The sequence below is a fragment of the Mastigoproctus giganteus genome, chromosome 1, assembly GCF_048544385.1.
Source record: "Mastigoproctus giganteus isolate SK-2022 chromosome 1, ASM4854438v1, whole genome shotgun sequence".
Taxonomy (NCBI): Eukaryota; Metazoa; Arthropoda; class Arachnida; order Uropygi; family Thelyphonidae; genus Mastigoproctus; species Mastigoproctus giganteus.
The window spans coordinates 132,210,214-132,232,919 of NC_143575.1; the positions used below are offsets into that span (position 1 = coordinate 132,210,214).

The 22,706-nt window shown below is 37.2% G+C and overlaps 1 protein-coding gene across 6 annotated transcripts in view; it reads left to right on the forward strand.

The window, feature by feature from the left end:
- Positions 1–22,706, forward strand: part of LOC150091143 (protein muscleblind-like) — a 920,216-nt gene that overhangs the window by 466,837 nt on the left and 430,673 nt on the right. For 5 of the 6 annotated variants that reach the window (XM_090374423.1, XM_090374442.1, XM_090374460.1 and 2 more), the window contains one exon: positions 16,259–16,513. In XM_090374423.1, the coding sequence (XP_090230549.1) occupies positions 16,259–16,513 (255 nt within the window). The remainder of the gene's footprint in view (positions 1–16,258; positions 16,514–22,706) is intronic. The other variant, XM_090374451.1, reaches the window with a different exon arrangement.

Genomic DNA, 22,706 nt, shown 5'->3' on the forward strand with positions numbered 1-22,706 from the left:
GGTGAGATCGACAAAAGGGCAACCATACGAGGAAAGACTCTGTGGGCTGCAGAGCTTGGCAACCAGGCACCTCATAGGTGACCTATGAAGGGTTAGAGGTTTAGACTAGATTGTAGGAACTTTTCTTTTAACAAATTGCAACAAATCTTTTTGCAGTTTGTCTTGATTGCTGGAAACGAATTGGCCTCGGAGGTTGTTGAGACACAGTTTGAATAAATTCAAAGGTCAACTGGATGGCTACCTATGTGAGGAGGGGAGCAAATTATTTGCATTTTCTTATACTCTTCTTTTTTTTTTTTCGCCGGCAACTGCAGCAAAAGCCTGTTGCTTCTTTGCACTTTTTTTTTTTCTGGCTTTTAGTATTATTATAGTATTTGTATTATTTATTTATTTATTTTATATTTTCCTTTATTGTACATTAATAATAATTACAGTGATTGTTTGTCACTGTACTGTATGTTTATTAAATACGCTGACGCAAATTCTCGCAACTTTCCAGATGGACAACCTGTAGTGATCATTGTCACAATACTACCAAGATAGCGTTTTGATCGATTACATTTCATCAGTTGTGACAACAGATAAGATGTCTAGTGAGCATCTTATACCCGTAAGGACAAGGAGAGAAATCATTATTCACTCATCGAAGAGAAATACATGGCTCCATCTAGAGGGGGGGAGAGGGGGAGAGAAAACATTAATCGAATTTTTTACTTAATATTATCTTCGGTTTATAATGTGAGTACACAGTGTTCTGAGCTGGCATCTTCAGTCACGTATTTACGAGTAGTTAAGCTGAAAGATTTCGATTGAGGAAACTGAAATAATTTGTAGGTCAGGTTGAGTCTGTGATTCATCTCATAGATCAATAACATATTTTTTGTAGGCCGAATTCCTTGGCAAACTTCTTTCAGTGGCGATACTTATTTTATTTTTATATTCTTTTAATAAATCATTTTTAATTCAGGTACAGTGGGAACGATGCAATGTTTTGTGCTGATGCTAAGTAAAATTAACTGAGCAGAATTTCGAAGCTAATTAGAAGACTGACTTATTTTTTAAGAGTTCTTCTCTTTTTGCTTTTGCTATCACTTTTCCTTGTATGTCTTTTGACATCAGCTTCCATGGCAGTATTGTGGCTATGTACCTCCCCCACCCTTTCGAGAAAGTAGGGTATAACCAGAGCCCTACTTAAGACTTGAGTGGGGGGTGAGAAAAAGCGGTGGTCAAGGTGCGGAGGAGCAGTTTTATTTCCCAACACTTCAAGTCTTTCATCCTCCAAAACAGGAAAACCGATCGTGTAATTACGCAACTTGTAAACAAGATAAACTGAAGCGCAGTTGCTTTGCTTGCTTGGTTATTATCCGAAACAGCTTAACTCAATCGATGTCTCAATGTAATTTGAAGGCTAATCCAGCTTCTCTAGATCGAAAGTATGCTCGTAAAATTCAACATACTATTTGTACTTGAGTTCTAAATATAATTATTCTTTGTCCATCAAAGAAGAAATCTGATTTGTACCTTTGACAGGAACATTCAGGTTTCTTTCTCTTTCCCACCCAGCTGATAAAAGTTAGACATTTGTGGCATTGACCACTTAACGATCCATTCTTTCTCTGTAGGTGTGTCTTCTGCAGTCTCCTGCACAATACAAATTTCTGTTTCTCCTTCAGATAAAACGGTTGGTGTGCAAAGCACGCATTGCTGCCAGATCCTTTCCAGTTGTAAAAGTTTGGGCTTTCATGTTCATGGTCTATTTATTATTAAACTCTATAAACTATATTACAACAACGTATACCGCTTCTATCTCTCAACTACCACTCTAGATCCATTATTCACTAAAAAACAGGCTAACTATAATTAATCTGCTATACAGGGTGTTTCAAAAGTGATGGTCAATAATTTAAAGGTGAACTGTGCAGACTACAATATGCAAAAAAAAAAAAAAAATAATAATAATAATAATAAATAAATAAATAAGCCTAGTAAACATGGGTCCTTAAGTGAATCGTTTTCGAGATATTGCACATTTCTAGTTGGAATCCACCACTGACTTGTTGTTTAGGTTAGGTTATGCTCATTCTCTCCCTTTCCCCTCTCTCAATGCTCTGAGACGTAGCAAGCATACTAATACTTGTCAAAGGATAATCAACATGGAAAGAGAAACGAAGAGTATGCGGACATGCGCTTTGTGTATGGGTAAGCCAAAAGCAGTGCACTCGAGGCTGCACGTTTGTACCAAGAAGCATTTCCCCGCCGAAGGCAGCCCAACAGGCGCACATTCATGAGGGTACATCAACACCTTAGAGAACATGGACGCTTCGCACATGGAGTACGAGCAGTTAGGCCCAGAAGCATAACACCTGATTTTGAGGAAAGGGTGTTAGAAAGAATAGAACAAAATCCAGGAATTTCGTCAAGGAGAGTTGCTCAGCAAGAGCGTGTATTGAGTTATAGCAGTGTGTGTGTGTGGCGAATTTTACCTCGCCAATTACTGTACCCCTACCATATCCAGCATGTACAAGGTCTCAGCAATACAGACTACTCTCCCAGAGTGCTCCCATAGTCAGTGGCGGATCTTAACAGAAAATGTGCATTATCTCGAAAACTGTTCATTTGCGGCCGATGTTCACTGGGGCATTTTTGCTTATTTTAGTTTGTACTTTTCATTATTGGCCATCATTTTTGAAACACCCTGTACACCCGCACTACCTACAGGGTGATACAAGATTTTGAAGCCAACAAAAACGACTATAATATATATGCAACTTGTAAACAAGATAAACTATAATTACTGCCGCCTGAAAGTTTGGAATAAAGTTTCATTTTTCTGAGTTTTCAAAGTTTTTATTAAAATGGGACCAACTCTGTTTACCAATTTTAATTATTGGTAAACAAATGTTTACCAAAATCAAAAAAACTTAAATAATATTAAAAAAAATGTCTAGAATATTCCAGATAGGTGTAGAAGACTCCTGAACGTGATAGAACGTTGTAACTGATTCTAGAAAGTGGGAGTATTGTTTCAATGTCATGGAATATTATAGATGTTTCTAGAGTTTTGCAATAATATAAATTGAGGAGCAAGAGGTGTAACTTATAAAATTGAACACCTGTCATTCAGAGTTCTGCGCAGGAACCGTAGAGAGCAAGTTGTTTTAGCTCGCCTCCGCATAGGACATAGTCATCTTACACATGCATTTCTGCTGAGGGCAGATGACTCTCCTATGTGTGAGAACTGTGGCACCTTTTTAACTATTCATCATATTTTAACCGAGTGTCCACGTTTTAGACACGAACGTGATGTATATTTTACCGCTTTTAGTCATCTGGTTGAGCAGTATGCACCCAGCCAGATATTGTCTGATAATGACCATGTCTCTGCTGTTTTTAGCTTCCTAAAATCAGTAAACCTTTTTACTCGCATTTAAAATATCTACCTTGTTATTGTTACTTGTTTATTGATATTTGTCTTTTACAGTTTTTACTTGTTTTTATGTTTTGGCGCGTTATAGCCTTAGTTGCTAATGCGCCAATAAAACCCAACAACCTGTCATTCAGAAAGAGTGTTTGGTGTAAGTTTTGTGTTTCGCGATAAGCATGGCAAGAAATAAGGTTTGTTGAAAACAAGAATCACTATTATAACTCTTTATAAAGGTAGGTATTCCATGAAGATGTATTGGCAAAAATCTAGGTGTTTCATTTAAAGGAGTAAAAAAACCATTCAACGATTCATGTAGACTGGCAATTTATAGGACAAACTACGATCAGGAAGACCACCATCGTGCCTAACAACGGAAGCACAAGAAAAAAGACTGCTGATTTCTGAGGGCAATCGACGAATTACAGTGAAATCTGAAATCCGAGCTGAGTTCAATAGCAACAGAGAAATTCCCATGTCCTGAATCCACTGAAAACTTCGTCTTAAACAAGCAGAACTTCATGGTCGTGTAGCGGTCCGAAAAACCTGAAAATCGAAAGAAACGGTGGCTTGCACTAAGAGCCATCAGTATTGAAAAGTTGAAGAGCAAAAAAACATTTACTATGGAAGGATGAATCCAAATTTGAAATTTTTGGACCAAGCGGCGTATTTATGCGAGACGATCAACTGAACAAAAAAAAAAAAAAAAAAAATGTCCCATTGCTTTGTGCCTACAGTTAGGCACGATGGTGGTTCCATTATGATCCGGAGTTGTTTCTGTTTTTCTGGAGTGGATGACATCGTCAGAATTGAAGGAGTTTTAAGAAAAGAATGCTGTAAAAACATTTTTAAACGTAATCCAATATCCTATGGACTTGGACTCTGTGGAATAAATTTTATATTACAACAAGAGAATGACCCGAAGCAAGCTCTAAATATGCGCAGGGACTTTATAGAAACTAAAAAAACAGGAAAAGGTATTGCAAATTTATTGTGTGGCCACCTCAATCGCCTCACTTAAACACAACATAGCTTTTATGGGATCATCTAGACGGTCAAGGCCGTGAAGTTTGCTCATCTTCACAAAATGTATGGGAAACTTTGCAGATCGGTTGGAATAATGTTATTCAACTAGAGAAGGTGGGAGACTAACTATTCAGTTAGTCTCCTTTCCTGGCTATGGTCAGTATCTCGCTAGTCGACGTTGGGTGGTGTTGGTGGCTCGTGGTGATCACTATCTTGTTCGATCCCATAAGCTCGGCGTTGGTCCAATCTGTGATTCCGAAGGAGTATGTTAGTACTTCGACTACATAAGCGTTTATGGTTGTGTCCATATTCCCACCATTCTGCTTTGATTTTAGCAGGCTTCTCGACCTCTGATGGTATTTCTGAGTCAGGCAGACCTTGATCACCTTATTTTTTTTAACGGGTGAGCCTGCATCATCCCCAGATATTTGTAGTTATCTCCCTCTGTCGTGGCTTCAATCTCTTAACTGGTCTTCAGCTGGTAGTTTCGGCCGAATGGATGTCCTTAATGTAATCCATTGGTCTTGCATTTATCTTGGCCAAATTGTATCCTGATGTCAGTACCCAGCTGTTCTGTGATGTGGAGTAGATGTAGTTGATTCTCGGTTGCGGCAGAGTTTGATGTCATCCATGCATATCAGGAGAGAGAGGGGGGGTTTGAACATGTTCTTTCCCCCTTCTTTTAGCGTATATCCATACTTGCTGTTATTGAGCATAGTGGACAGTCTGAGTGCGGTTCGAGCCCGTGAACGCCAAATACGGAGGATGCGGAAAGGTCAGGGAATGACCACCGCATACCCCGGAGCAATATGGCCTTAGTTGCTAATGCTCCTAAAAACCAAACAACAAGTTGTTGAGTGCTACAGACCATAGTCGGCTTGGGGAATCTGCCCGGATGATTTCTCTTCTGATGAGGACAGGTTTGGTCGTGATATTCTCGACCTTGATGGCTGGTCTCCATTTTGCCATTTTCCAGGGAAATGTGCCAGTGTCGGGTTGGCTTTGTAGATCTCCAGGGTCTCGATCCGCAAGCTATATGGAGCGGAGTCGAAGACCCTGCAGTAGTCGATGTAGGCCGCATGCAGGTTGGGGTACTTCTTTTAGGTTTGCTCCATAACTGCAGAGTCAATGGTAAATTGCTCCTTGCATCCCTTTTTGCTGCTCGGGCATTATGTTCTGGCTCTCCAAGTGGTCTGATATCTTCTTAGTTATGTAACTGGTCAGGATCTTGTACATTGTTGGGAGACAAGTGATTGGTCTGTACTTTGCCAGGTTGTGGTGTCTTTTTCACCTTCAGGTAAGAGATTCCTTGAGTTAAAGATTGTGTCAGGGCACCTTTTTATTATTATTATTATTATTATTATTATTATTATTATTATCTTAGCATATGGTGCAAGGAAGCCTAAGGGTTTTGCTGCACCAGCCAAAAAAAAAAAAATTTCTGAGTTACGAGAGAGGGAGAGAGAGAGAGAGAGAGAGGGGCGGGGGTAGAAGGAAATCACCAAGGAAGAGAAGAATGATGATATCCAGCTCAGGACCCTGGGTTTGCTGAGCCCATGCTCACCAAAAGTGAGCCCCTTTATCTGGGTTAACTACTCCGCTATGTGCCTCTGTGTGCATGAACTTCTTGTACCATGAATCGTGATCTTTATCTATTACTTGGGGATCACTAGGTGTGAGACTTCCTGATCGACTGTTGTTCTTCTTCCTCGCGAATCTACCATTCTGTCATATCTTGTACGTTCCTGATTTTCTTACGTTTATTATTATTATTATTAATAAAAAGCAATTGTTATGAGTTTAAAAAATCACATTTCGATTTTCAGTGGATGTTGTAGTACAAGTGAAATCTAATTGTAATAATTTGGTAATGTATGCATTGTTGTGTCATATTTCAGGTACGCTCGTTCTCTTTTTTTTAAAATCGGTTGTCTTGTTCTATTTTCTGAAATTAACAGAAATGAAAATTAAATAACTAACTTTTGTCAATTATTTAGTAATAGTATTAGCCATATAATGCAAAGAAGCCAGAGGGTTTTGCTGCATTTGCCAAAAAAAAAAAAAAAAAAATATATATATATATATATATATATATATATATATATATATATATATATATATATACACACAGTCGAACTTCCCTATAACGAATTCGATAAATCCAGCGAAAAAATTCGTTATAGAGAAATTTCGTTATACAGAATCTCTCTTTTTTTTTTTTTTTTTTTTTTTATTAGAAATCGTTATCTAATCAGAAAATGAAAACGAATCTACATTTATTTTTAATGTATTTTATTTCAAAAACAACTTCGCACTTTTAAGTTTGGCGGGATGTGCCGGACAGTTGTCAGTTACCAACACGATTTTCCTTTTTAATTTTTTTGTTATACGCTTGTCTAGTTTTAATATCCATTCTTCAAAACTATCACTTGTCATCCATGCTTTTTTATTAAAGGTGTAGTCAACTTCCAAAGATTTTGTGCCTCTAAAACATCTTGGGTTTTTTGATATTCCGATGACTAAAAGTCTTAATTTTTACTTCCTGTCATATTTGCTCCAACTAGCACAGTGATTCTTTCTTTGCTTTCCGCCAAAACATTTATCCTTAAAAGCAAGTGTTCTATTCGGTAAACATTTAAAAGAATAAACCCATTTCGTCAGCATTAAAAACATCCTTACGCTCATATTCTTCCAAAATCTTCTTTAAGGTATTGTTCCTCCAACTGTTGCAATCTTCTTCGCTTACATTAACACTTTCTCCACAAATAACCTTTTCCACAATTCTGTGGTGCTTCTTAAATTTATCTAGCCACCCAGTGCTCGCATTAAATTCTTTATTTGCACAGTCCCTTGGAATGAAATTCCAAGGGACGGTGCAAATTTCAGAGCTTGTTGCTTAATTATTAGGCCCGATATTGGTATATTCTTTTCATGTATCATTTGTACCCATTTTAGAATAGCTTTATCAACATCTTGGTATATACACAACTTAATTCGTTTCTTGTCTGCTCCTCCTTCAATTGCATTTAAAATTGATTCTCGATTTTTTAAAATCGTGGATAAACTGCTTGCAGGTATGCCATATTTCTCCGCAACATCTTTTTTTCTTAAAACCCTGGTCAATATCATAACAATCTTTGCTTTATCATTAATACTTAAACACTTTCTTTTTGACATTGTTTTCGCAATTGTAACCCCTCGCCGTGGGCATCTGTACGTGGTGAGGAGACCTCCCAGTGATGCTGCTGGTCTTCCAGATTAGCATCACTGGGATCTAACGCACAAGTTCAATAGCACAGAACCTAACACAGGGATTTCCCAACAAAATAAAATATGGGGATTTCTCAATTTTTTTTTTTTTTTTTTGTAATGACTAGCAAGTCACCAGTGGCGATTCACAAAAATGAATGGAAATGTTGAAAAATTACATCCAACTTAATATCAGTATTTCCCCTTCACAGAAGCTCAAAAATACTGTGTTATGCAAGGTTCGCCGCAATTCTCTAACTGTGTTAGAGTGAAACCATGTTATATAAGTACCATATTGTGCGAGGATTTCGGCAATTTATCAATCGTGTTAGAGAGAAATTATGTTGTACAAGTACCATGTTATACAAGGGTTGCCTGTAGTTTGTTGCTATTTGAATATGCATAGTTTTCTTTATTGTTTACTCTATTTCTAGCATCAGTTTAGTATACTTATTCTAGACAATTTTGCAACACACACACACACACACACACACATGCTTTTCATCGTGTCATGGCTTAGCAGCTGCGATGAGTCAGTTGCAATGCTCTCTTTGTCTCTGGGTTAGAGGAAAATTCAGAAGAGCTGTTCTGTGGAACGTCCATAGAAAAAATAAAGAAAACTGAGCAGATATATATATATATATATATATATATATGAGAGAGAGATTATTGACTAATCTAGATGCTCTGTTTTGGCACATTTTAGAAGTATCATCACACTATGGCATATTCTAGGAGCAGAAGATTTCCACAGGATAAGTAATTAATCAGATGAAAAATCAAACTGGGGATTAAAAAAAAAAACTTTTTTTTGAGGAAGCTATATATGTAATATTTCTGCAAATTAAGGTTAGTCTGATATTATTATAGGTGGAGAAATCTCTGTTGTTGAATATAAGCGTAGGTGAAAGTGATGTTTTTATCATGAGAAGTAATATAGGGCTCGGTTTTATAAAGATTAAAATTAACTAGTTATTCTTTCTCCATTGAAAATGATTGCCAATAAGTGTTTAATTCCCTCATGGTCTATTCAAGTAGATGTAGTTGTTTTGCCATGCAAGATTTGTTTAGCAATAAATAGGAAAAATAGATAATAGTGCACTATTGTCAAAAGAGAAACAATGTGGTGGGGCTTCCACTCATTTTGCATGTTTTCCACCAGAAACATGCACAATGAGTATCCACTGATGGGTAAATATTCAGTTGTGAAAAACAGGTCATAGGATGGGCATCTGCTTGAAAAGGCTCTATGCCTAATCTTATTAAATATTTTTGAGATATCAACCACAACCATTTCAGCTTCTCGATACTTATTCATGGAATTTGTCTATGCAGATTGCAAAAAATAGACAAATTACAGATTAGAGATATTAGAAAAATAATAAGATGAGTTTAACTCAATATAGTACGTAGAACACTTCCGTATGATACCCTCCAGAAATTAAAACGAAAAAATCGACAACTTACCGGTATATTAGAGTAAAATTTAAATAATCAATTTAACACAATTCAAATCAATTTAAAACAATTAAAAATCAAATTAACGCAATTAAAAGAATCTAACGAAAATATTCAAAACGATTTTCCTTTCTGAAGCTGACAACGCTTTTCGACCGTATGTCGTGATCACAGGAATGAAAATTACCGAATCGGGTTAAACCTGAAACTTAAATAGTGATTATTTGTCTTCGCGCATGCGCGTAAAGGTCCACGCATCGGAGATAAAATATAGCTGCCGAACATTAACAGAATTCTCGTGTAATTTAATTTCAACGGTTTCTGCAATTTAATAGTCGCGTATAATTACGTTGAACGTTAAGTATTTTGGCCTCGTTAAATAAAAAAGTATGTTTTTCGTTAATGGCATGAAAGGTTAATTCTGACGCTGCTGAACGAGAAGCACGAACTGAGGCTTCATGTTGATTTACACGAATATTAAGAGAAAATCGCGTCGAACCTTGGTAAGACGAGTCGTAATCACCGGAAGAAATGTTGTATACCAGATCATTAATTTGTGTTGCAAACGCGGAAAGAACCGAGCGATTGTTCAGTACAGTATAGTGTGTAACTTCCGTATTGGCCTAGCTACAATTTTAAATTCGGTATCTTTAAAGAATCTGTTAAGCTGTTTGTGCCACTGTTCAACATATGGGACAGAAATAAACTATTTTTTTGATATTACTATTGTTGATTGGTATAGTATTTTGTATCCTATCCTTAGCTTATACCCTAATTCGGTTTATTGTGGTAACGGAATAACCCCTGTTTAAGAATCTGCTAGTTAATATTTGTATTTCTCAGTCCAAAGCAGATTCCGCCGTTGAATATTTATAGGCATTTAGAAATTGATTAAAGATAATCGATCTTTTGTAGGTTAACGGGTGATAGCTATTATAATGTAGAAGCATACCGGTGTTTGTAGGGTTTCGATAGATGCTAAATTGTATTTTATTGGAGTCCCGGGTAAGCGTGAAATTTAGAAAGTTTAATGACTTTGTATCCGTATCCTCCCTTTCCAATGTAAATTCGAGTCTAGAATGAATATTATTAAACGAATGTAATATGTCTTGGATAGTACTACTATCGGTAATAACTAGAACATCGTCTAAATACCTCCCATAGTATGTGATACGGGGTCGAAAAGGTGTCAAATGTATATGCTCAATCGTTGAGAGATAGATCTCTGACATTAAGCCACTCAGGCTCAAACCCATTGGTAATCCAAAAATTTGTTTGTACACCTTGTCTCGAAAGGTGATGTAGTTGGCCTCAACTTTGAATACACATTAGATATTATTTGGGATATGTTAAATAAAAACTCGACACCGATTAATTATACGAAGCTATCTATTAAGGATATTTTTCACTTAATTAAACTGTTAGTTGAGGCCAACTACATCACCTTTCGAGACAAGGTGTACAAACAAATTTTTGGATTACCAATGGATGTGAGCCTGAGTGGCTTAATGTCAGAGAAATGTATATGCTCAACGATTGAGCATATACATTTGACACCTTTTCAACCCCGTATCACATACTATGGGAGGTATTTAGACGATGTTCTAGTTATTACCGATAGTAGTACTATCCAAGCATTTTACATTCGTTTAATAATATTCATTCTAGACTCAAATTTACATTTGTTCATTCTAGACTCAAATTTACATTGGAAAGGGAGGATACGGATGCAAAGTCATTAAACTTTCTAAATTTCACGCTACCCAGGACTGGAATAAAATACAATTTAGCATCTATCGAAAACCTACAAACACCGGTATGCTTCTACATTTAATAGCTATCACCCGTTCACCTACAAAAGATTGATTATCTTTAATCAATTTCTAAATGCCTATAAATATTCAACGACGGAATCTGCTTTGGACTGAGAAATACAAATATTAACTAGCAGATTCTTAAACAGGGGTTATTCCGTTACCACAATAAACCGAATTAGGGTACAAGCTAAGGATAAGATACAAAATACTATACCAATCAACAATAGTAATATCAAAAAATAGTTTATTTCTGTCCCATATGTTGAACAGTGGCACAAACAGCTTAACAGATTCTTTAAAGATACCGAATTTAAAATTGTAGCTGGGCCAATACGGAAGTTACACACTATACTGAACAATCGCTCGGTTCTTTCCGCGTTCGCAACAAAAATTAATGATCTAGGCCTCTGTAGCCGAGTGGTCAAGAGCAGGAGTGCAGTAGCACACACTCTTTGAGTAGACCGGGGTTCAAACCCCTGACTGCTGAATACGGTCGATCTGCCAGCCCGCACTGGACCAGCGTGGCAGATTATGGTCCATTTCCCTCAGCATAAATTGTTGAGGAGGCTTCCATCCTGCAGTGGGTTGATAATGGCTGCACTTTACCTTTTTATACAACATTTCTTTCTGTGATTCCGACTCGTCTTACCAAAGTTCGACGCGATTTTCTCTTAATATTCGTGTAAATCAACATGAAGCCTCAGTTCGTGCTTCTCGTTCAGCAGCGTCAGAATTAGCCATTCATGCCATTAACGAAAAACATACTTTTTTATTTAACGAGGCCAAAATACTTAAAGTTCAACGTAATTATACGTGACTATTAATTGCAGAAACCGTTGAAATTAAATTACACGAGAATTCTGTTAATGTTCGGCGGCCATATTTGATCTCCGATGGGTGGACCTTTACGCGCATGCGCGAAGACAAATAATCACTAAGTTTCAGGTTTAACCCGATTCGGTAATTTTTCATTCCTGTGATCACGACATACGGTAGAAAAGCGTTGCCAGCTTCAGGAAGGAAAATCGTTTTGAATATTTTCGTTCGATTCTTTTAATTGCCTTAATTTGATTTTTAATTGTTTTAAATTGATTATTGAATCATTTATATTTTACTCTAATGTACCGGTAAGATGTCAATTTTTTCCGTTTTAATTTCTGGAGGGTATCATACAGAAGTGTTCTACATACTATATTGAGGTAAACTCCTCTTATTATTTTGCTAATATTATTATCAACGTAGAACATATTGAGTATTACAGCTCTGATTCATACTATCTAGATTAGAGATATAGAAGAGTAACATGAAATGATCAATTAATGACAAGAGGGATATTTTAATTTCAAATTGATTACATCTGCCACAACATAAAGATTTATAAGATCAGGTATTTTAATTATCTTGTTCTTTCTTTCTGAACATCAGAATAACAATTTTTCAAGTGTCACATTTAATTAATGAAATTTATTTGAAACTTTTTATGTAAGTTAAACAAAGTTTACAGGTATATTGAGCGGAGGCATACCACATTCAGGGCTGAGGGGGTGACTCCAATATGAAAAACAATGTTCTAGTTGGGGTGGGGGTTTGCTGAAGCTCCCCAACAGCATTCTGTTTTATACTGCTGTCATCTGCCAATTTATGAACATCATGCATTCCTGAGAATAGTTCATAAATTGGGCATGATTTTCTCATAAATATAATGAGGATGTGTTCCAAAAAGGGAAAAAAGTTTTACTCCAAAAAATATGCAACAATTGGAAGAACCACAAGATTTATGAAAGATATATCCTAACAACAAATTTTAAAAATTAACATTATTTTAACATTTTAAAATAATAACTTTATTGCAATACACAATAGTAATGGATTGCATTTGAAGAGATGTACTTAATAAAGATGCAAGTACAGAAGAACGTTTATGCTTAAAAAAACAGCTCTACAGCACACTGGCTTTGGAATCATATATAAAGAACTGTTTATACTTTATAATCTAAATATAAATGGTCACTGAAACAGCAACATTATCATAGCTGTTACTTATAATTGATTAACTCCCCCACTTCTGCAAGTCTAATTGCAGTGTGACTAACCAAGTGGAAATTCTATGCACCTCATACAAATGTAAGGAAATATTAAAATTATCAAAAGCTGCATATTTCCTCACTCGAAGCATGAATTGACTTCAAAAAGAACAGAAAGTATCTCTAAACAATAAATTAAACTTTTCTAACCATAAACCATTTTATCTAATACTATGTCTAACAGTGTTTTATCTAAATTCACATGTTCTTTATACCACATTTTTCATTAAAATATACTTTAAATAATATGCTGGATTTAATTTAACTACTGTACATAAAAGCCAAAAATATTTCATTCTTCCTCATTTTAAATTCAAAAGGCAATGCTTTATTAGCATTAGTTGAAAAATATGATGCAAGAAAGTAAGCTTATACATCATCAGCAAAAAAAAAAAAAAAAAACCCTTCCCATTTCACTCATCCGGTCACTCCCAATGTTTGCCTAGTTCAGCCTTAAATTTATTTAAGCTATCAACTTCCACAACAAAAGATGGAAGTCTGTTCCACAACTACCGCAATCAACTACCCGCTGGCTAAAGGCAAACTTCTGCACATCTATTCTACAACTGTCTTTCCTCAATTTGAATCAATATCCCCTCATGTTCTTAATCTGAGCAAACGGAAGTATCCTGTCAGCATTTAGGCTGATCAAACCATTCAGAAACTCTACATCCTTACTAAAATGAGGCCTCAAGACCTGTATGCAGTACTCAAGGTGTGGCCTGCCCATTGCCTTGTACAAAGGGATAATCACCTCCTTTTCTTCCACTTCCTCTGGTTCCCTCTCAAACATGTTGCTGTAGAAAACAGTCATCCAATAAATTCACAAGTGTTGCTAATGTACGCGTCACCAACCCACAAGTTCTATGTCAATATCTGGAAAGTTAAAATCCCCCATTATAAGCCAGTAAATCAGAATATAATCACCCATTACATTCTGATTTACTGGCCCACTCTATTTCTCTGCGCAACTGTTTGTTGTACTCATCAGAGTCATTAGCCCTATAACACACTCACTCATTTTTTCTTTCCCAGTGTTTGTCACAGCAAACAGACTCAGCATTGCACTGTCCACTCATGTCAACTGGATGCACTTCCTTAGATTTTGTGTTTTTTAACTAACAGCAGAACCCCTCATCCATTCCTATCCTGTCTATCCTTTCTGTACACCTTGTACTCCACAAATTACAATTCTGCACTGCTTATATTTGTGTGACACCATGGCTATGATATCCCAACAGTATCTGTCTTTGACGCCTTGATCAGCATTTCAGATTCATCAAATTTATTTACCATACTTCTATTTGTGTGTAAATGCACCTGTTCTTACTCTTAGTTACCCTAACTGAGCCCATGCATTTACTTGTCCCATGATTGACTCCCAGCAGCTCTTGAATTCCTCAGCAACTTGCTCTCTAGGTTCCTGCTCATTACAATAGAAGCACTGCAAGAATCATTTTCGCCTCTGCCTGTGGCTACTGTTAATCTTTTAGGCTGTGAATCCCCCCCAAGCTAGCAGTTTTCCAACCCAACTCACACTGCCTTGATAGCATCATCAAATATTCTTACACCCTTTCTATTTAAGTGTATCCCATCCCTGTAGAAGCAGTCTCTCCTGTTAGCAAGCACAGACCACTCTGAAAAAAATTTTACCCTGTGAGCCTTCCAGAATCTCTTCAGGGCCAAATTGATTGACAAGGCTCTCATCATATACTCCCTCTTATCGTGTCTTTTCAGAATTGCAGACACTCTCAAATTTATCCCTAACTCACAACTTTTTTTCAGTATTGACCTGTACTTGTTAAGTAAATTTGCAGATCTCTTACTCTTAAGGTCATTAGTGCCAACATGTATTATAATATCACCTTTTGTGTCCTTAAAAGATGATATCTGCCCTACAACATCATCAACTTTAACCCCCCGACAGGAATGCCCTGGTCCTGTTCCGCTTATCCTTTTTGCATAATATATTTCCTGTCTCTCTGACAGTAGTCACCAACAATAACTATGTCCTGTTGGACTGGCACATTCTGCCTTGTAGATTGCCACTGTGCTGCCTGACGCACAGGAGTGAGCTCTGGTGTTGAGTTGGGCAACTGAGAGCTTGATGGGTCCCTCATATTAATTTCTTCGCGGGCATCTATACTACACCTCAAATGCCCTAGACGCCCATCAGAACACATAGTTAGCACCTAATTTCTTCACAGTCCCTGCACTTAGTACACATAAAGACACTCTCCTCTATATCATGTTCTCTTCTAGACAGGTCTGCAAACGTTTCACACTTCACACATTTTTTTTAGACTGATGCATTGGAGAATGGCCCCCTTCGGTTCTCCAATGAGGCAGAGTACTACCGCTACTTTGTGCTTGTTGCTTTGCTGCTCTAGTCTAGGTCATGATCCTGTTTAAGTATAATTTAATTAAGAATGAAATTTAATAAGATTAATAAATTTTACTGATTAATTGATAATACTATACTAATCTAACAGATTTCTAATACAGTGCTATGTATTTCGTTATTTAGTTTTACTTTAAACCTTACTCTATGAAGTTCAGGATTTACATTATGCTATTCCGTATTGTATAACAATGGTGGCAAGTTTTGAACTGGCGGCAAATTATGAAGTAGTAGGAAAGTCTTTGTAAGGTCTAGATATGAGTTTGTGAACTCAATTCCAGTCTCAAAATTTGAAATTTCATAAACCGGGTTTTCGTAAGCCATGAGCTCATTGTATACAATTGTGCTGTCATCGGCTAACACGTGTAGAAGCTACCAATGTGGAACATACGAGCTTTCCCACCAAACAAAATTTCTGTGTGTGCTACTGATATCAACAGCCGGATCTGTGATGCACGTTTTAAGGTGCCCATGTACTTTATTTCAATAAATAACAGTTATCTAGTGGTTATTAAATTTGCACAGAGATCAGCACAATGCAGATAAATAAATGCCTATGAAACACCCTGTTAAAAATTTGACTGGGAATTAGTTTTAATTATCCTAAATATCAAAATATTCATGTTTTGGTTTAGCACATCAGGCTGGATATACAGGAACTAGTAACTATATAGTTTGATTGTAACTCTAATAAAACAGATCAAAGAGTATAGGTAATTTTTATCAATCCTTAAAGATCAGATTAAGATACCACAATGCTGACTTTATACTGATTGTATTGTAAACTGTTACTATCTTTTAGGGGCGATGCAACAGAGAAAAACCTCCGTGTAAATACTTCCATCCTCCGCAGCACCTAAAGGACCAGCTGTTGATCAATGGACGCAACCATCTGGCCTTGAAGAATGCTTTGCTGCAGCAACTTCCGCTTCAGCCTGTGTTGCCAGGGCAACTGCCTGCCGTGGTAAGTGGCCTTCTGTATGCGCCCCTGGCGCATCACCTTGCGCAACAGCGCACTGCCATCTCCCTGCTGAATGGTGCTGTTCATACATCAAAGGTAAGCTTCATGTAATTTTTCCTTTCGTACTCACATTTGTCCGGGATGGTATGGTCTCTGAAAGTCTCTTGAAGTAAGCGGACCATGAATTATGTGGTCATCTAGCAAAAGTTTAAAAATTTATTTGCTTAAGGGAATAAAAGTTCTGAAACCACACTGAAGCAGAAAAAAATGTTCATTTTATAAAATGGTAGTTTATGTATTCCTTTATTTAAAGAGGTTTCTTGGACTTTATAAAAGTTGATCAAAAGTAGTGACTGGTGACGGACCAGTTGAAAAGTTATACACATTCATATACAAATAACATGAAATATTTTTATATAAAATAGTAAAAAGTAAAATAGTATTATATATTATATTATTTTACATAACTGCAAAATAATATAATATTAGGCCACTGTATCAGTGCAGCCATTTATTTAGTACAAATATCGGGAAGGTATTTGTACAAATTATTAGTACAAATGTACTAATAATTTGTACAAATATGAATATATGAAGGAAATATGAATTTTCTTCTGTCAAGTCAGAAGATCATTCTGAGGTCAGGTGATTTCCTTCCATGTGGATTAAAAACTCCATGATGTGCATGTCTCTAATTTCATTTATCAAGAAATAAACTATTCTAAAGTTTTATACACCCATGATAAATATTTACCATTGTGGATAAAACGTTAAAATAGTTTATTCAAGTTGGTTTTCTTTCCATTTTATTCAGTACCTGTTTACGCTTTACTGTAGATAAGATTCAATGCACACTTATGGATTTAGGAATGTCAGTGTATATAAATAAGAAGAACCTTCCTGACAGTGTTACAAGAGAACATTAACATTGGAGAAGCAATATTTGTTCCTAGAAGTGCTGCTAATGCTGGAGGCAGCTTCATCGAGAGATTTAATGTCTGCATGACAACTTTTGGTCTAATTGTATGATGTCCAGCTCATGATCTATTGAACAGATTTCTTCTTTCATCATGTTTGGTGATCATGTCAGTGAAAGTTTGTTTTGACTATGAAAATTGCATTATATGTTTGAGAGCATAGAAACAGTGGGATACCCTAATAACAGTACAGTTATTTTCATAAAAGAGTGAACTATTTAAAACTTTGTCTTGCAGAAGCAAAATGTGTTGGTTTTACACTTTGCACAGTACAAAATATCATAAATGACTCACTTCCCCTTTTTTATAACATCGGGCTTCTGATGGTGAATACTGGAAATTTTTTTAATCAAATAAAATAGTATAAACTAAAGTTTATGCTATACTAATGTCCCACCAAAATAAAATAATATTGTATGTTTTTTGTTTTAAAAAATCCATTGAAGTTTGTGCCTGACTATAAAAAAAAAAAGCTATTTTCCTTGAAAAGCACACTATGAATCACACATACCAACATACAAGTAACTAAAAATAACATAAATTTAAACAGGCCTATAGTCTCAGGATTCATATTAAATTTATAATAATGCAGTATCGCTGAGAAAATGGATTAAAAAAAACAGGTTTGAAGTTTCTTCAATAAACATGGGGACAAGTTAAAGTAAAATAAGACAAAAGTAACATCACAATAGCTTTGGTTGGAGGATGCCCTTTTTCAGTTGTAAACATTATTGCAAAAAATACAGAAATGCCCTCAGCTATGGTGGTCATTTAAGGTGAAAACTGCATGATACAGGTGCAGACAATAATTAGCATTCGCAAGGGCACATGATACAAGAAAGCAAGCTTATATAGGATCAGCCAAAAAAAAAAAAAAAAAAAACCCCACCCCTTATTTCACCCATCCCCTCACTCCAAATGTTTGTCAAGTTCTGCTTTGAATCTATTTAAGCTATCAACTTCTGCGACAGATGGAAGTTTGTTCCAGGATTCAACCACCCGCTGGCTAAAGGCAAACTTCTGCACATCTATCCTACAACCGTCTTTCCTCAATTTCAATTTATGCCCTCTCAGGTGATTATTCTGAGCAAGAGGAAGAATCCCATCAGCATTCAGCATGCTCAAACCATTCAAGGCTTTATACACCTCAGTCAGATCACCTCGCAGGTGCCTAGCCTCCAGACACTGTAATTTACAAAACTTAAGCCTTTCTTCGTAAGAGCAACCCTTTGTTCTGTTCACTAATCTTGTTGCCCTTCTCTCTACTTGTTCCAACAGCTCTACATTCTTCTTAAATCGAGGCCTCCAGACCTGTATACAGTACTCAAGGTGTGGCTTGACCATTGCCTTATACAAGGGGATAATCACCTCCTTATCCCTGCTGGAAAAATCCCTGTATATCATTGACAAGACACCATAAGCTACCCTTGCAGACTGTCTGCACTGCTCAGAAAACTTCATATCTGGCTGCCCAATTACCCCCAGGTAATTTTCATTCTCTACCACTGTCAGTGTGATACCACAGAGTTGATACGTTACTCTGGGATTACTGCTTCCCATATGTAGTACTTTACATTTGTCAATGTTAAACTTCATTTGCCACCTCTCAGCCCATCTGCTGAACTTTTGTAGATCCTGTTGAAGCAGTATACTGTCATTAGTGTCATTAACAACCCGGCCAACCTTTGTATCGTCTGCAAACTTGGACATTAAGCTTGATATACCATCATCAATATCATTTATAAATACAGAAAACAGTGGACCCAACACTGAACCCTGAGGGACTCCACTAATAACATTAGCCCATAATGAGCAGTGTCCATTTATTACCACCCTGTCTTCTCCCACTCAACCATCTCTTTATCCATAGCTGCAATTTCCCTCCAATGCCACACTGCTCTAATTTATGCAGCAGTCTTGCATGTGCCACAGTATCAAAGGCCTTTCTAAGATCCAAATATATGATATCAAAGTTATTCTTTGCATCCAGTTCCTTTGTGATTACATCATAGTATGCAATCAAATCAGTCAGATTTATCAATCAAACTAGACTTCCCCTAAAAAAAACCCATGCTGTGTCCAACCTATAACTGAAGTCCTGTCTAGATGATCCTGCAATGCTTCTTTAACCAGTGCCTCCATTAATTTCCCTGGAACAGAAGTTAAACTCAGGTCTGTAATTACCTGTGTCTCTCTTTGACCATCATTTGTGGATTAGCATTAGCATTAGCATTAGTAGAGGCATTTGATGCAAGAAAGCAAGCTTATGCAGCATCAGCCAAAAAAAAAAAAAAAAAAAAGTAACATAAATAAATAAAAATAACCACTTCCACTTCACCCCTCTGTTCGTTCGAAATACCTGTCCAGCTGAGCCTTAAACTTATTTAGGCTATCAACTTCCACGACAAGGGATGGAAGTCTGTTCCACCCACCAACCACCCGCTGGCTAAAGGCAAATTTCCGCACATCTATCCTACATCTGTCTTTCCTCAATTTGAATTTATGCCCTCTCAGGTGATTTTTCTGAGCTAGAGGAAGAATCCCATCAGCATTGAGCATGCTCAAACCATTCAAGGCTTTGTACACCTCTATCAGATCACCCCGCTGGTGCCTAGTTTCCAGACACTGTAATTTGCAAAACTTAAGCCTTTCTTCGTAAGAGAACCCCTTTGTCCCATTCACCAATCTAGTTGCCCTTCTCTGTACTCGTTCCAGCAGCTCTACATCCTTCCTGAAATGAGGCCTCCAGGCCTGTATACAGTACTCTAGGTGTGGCCTGACCATTGCCTTATACAAGGGAATAATCACCTCCTTATCCCTGCTAGAAAAATTCCTATATATCATTGACAATACACCATGAGCTACTCTTGCAGCTCGTCTGCACTGCTCAGAGAACTTCATATCTGCCTGCACCACCACCCCCAGGTCCCTTTCATTCTCTACCACTGTCAGTGTAGTACCACAGAGTTGATACGTTGCTCTGGGGTTGCTGTTTCCCATATGTAGTACTTTACATTTGTCAATGTTAAACTTCATTTGCCACCTCGAAGCCCATCTGCTCAACCTTTCCAAATCCTGTTGCAGCAGCATAGTGTCAGTAGTGTCCTTGACAACCCTGCCAACCTTCGTATCGTCTGCAAACTTGGACATTAAGCCTGATATACCATCATCAATATCATTTATAAATACAGAAAACAATAAAGGCCCCAATACTGAACCCTGAGGGACTCCACTAATAACATTAGTCCACGATGAGCAGTGTCCATTGATTACCACTCTCTGTCTTCTCCCCCTCAACCACCCCTTTATCCATAGCAGCAACTTGCCTCCAATGCCACACTGCTCCAATTTGTGCAGCAGTCTTCCATGTGCAACAGTATCAAAAGCCTTTCTAAGATCCAAGTATATAATATCAAAGTTATTCCCTGCATCCAGTTGTTTTGTGACTGCATCATAGTATCCAATCAAATTGGTCAGGCAAGACTTCCCCTTAACAAAACCATGCTGTGTCCTAGCTATAACTGAAGTCTTGTCTAGATGATCCTGCAGTGCTTCTTTCACCAGTGCCTCCATTAATTTTCCGGGAACAGAAGTTAAACTCACAGGTCTATAATTACTTGTGTCAGCCTTTGATCCCCCTTTGTGAATTGGGGTCACATTTGCACATTTCCAGTCAATGGGTACCTCCCCTGAGTCCAAGGAAGCTCTCATAATTATGGCTAAGGGTTTGCTTACCTCCTTTGCTGCCTCCTTTAATATAACTGGATAGATCCCATCCACCCCAGGTGCCTTTCTTGTGTTTATCTTCAACAATTTCTCCTCCACTTTGCTCTCAGTTATTACAAGATTAGGGTCACATTTACACATCTCCAGTCCATGAGTACCTTGCCTGAGTCCGGGGAAGCTCTCATAATTATGGCTAAGGGTTTGCTTACTTCCTTTGCTGCCTCCTTTAATATAACTGGATAGATTTCATCCACCCCAGGTGCCTTTCTTATGTTTATCTTCAACAATTTCTCCTATACTTTACTCTCAGTTATTATAGGATTATCTAGCTTACTGCCAGAGTTGAATATACCTCTGGCATTCCGCTCCCTGAATAACTCCTCATGTGTGAATGCAGATGCAAAATATTCATTTAGTTTGTTAGCTACCTGTGCAGGATCATCAACAGTTGAACCATCGGTATCAAGTGGACCAATCTGATTTATCCCCTTCCTTCTAGAGTTTACATAAGTAAAGAACTCTTTGCATCCTTTGCCAAAGATTTCTCCTAATCTGCCTTTGCCTGCCTAACCTCCTTTGTAACTTGGTTACAGACCACCTTATATCTGTCATTGGCTTCTGTGTCACATGTTAATTTATATGTATTCCATGCATTTTTATTCTCTGTCACATGTCTAATGAGCTCATGTGACATCCGTTTAGGCCTAAATCTTGAACAATATTTCTTAGTTGGTATGAAAAGCCTAGTAGCTTCCAAGATTAATTCTTTGAATGCTTCCCATTTTGAATTTGCTGTTGGTAACATCATCAGTTGGTCCCACCGTATAGAATTTAAATACCATCTCAAATCACCTTAGTCACCTTTACGAAAGCAAAAACGCTTCCCTTTACCCTTGATGGTAGTTACCTCTTTAAGTAAATTCCACTTCAGCACACTGTGATCACTGCCACCTAGTGGTTCCTTTATCTGCAGATTCTTGATGCATGAAGAATCACTACTGATAATCAGATCAAGAGTATTACTCCCTCTAGTTGCCTCCCAAACATGCTGCTGTAGAAAACAATCATCCAATAAATCCACAAAAGCCTTGCTAGTGTGTGAGTGACCAACCCACAAATTCCAGTCAGTCTCTGGGAAATTAAAATCACCCATTATAAGACACTGATTTATTGGCCCACTCTATTTCTCTGCAGAATTGCTCATTATACTCATTAGATTCATTTGGCCTATAATATACACACACGCCTACTCTCATTTTTCCTTTCCAAGTGCTTTATGTCACACCAAACAGATTCAACATTGCATGGTCCACCAACATCAATTGGATGCACTTACTTAGATTTTATGTGTTTCTTAATTAACAGCATAACACCTCCTCCCTTTCTGTCCTGCCTATCCTTTCTGTACATATTGTACTCCCCCAAATTCCAGTTCTGCACTGCTTATGTCTGTGTGACACCATGTCTCTGATATCACAACAATATCTGCCTTTGATGTCTTGACTAGCACTTCAAGCTCATCGAATTTATTAACTATACTCCTAGCACCGGCGTACATGCACCTGTTTCTACTCTTAGTTACCCTA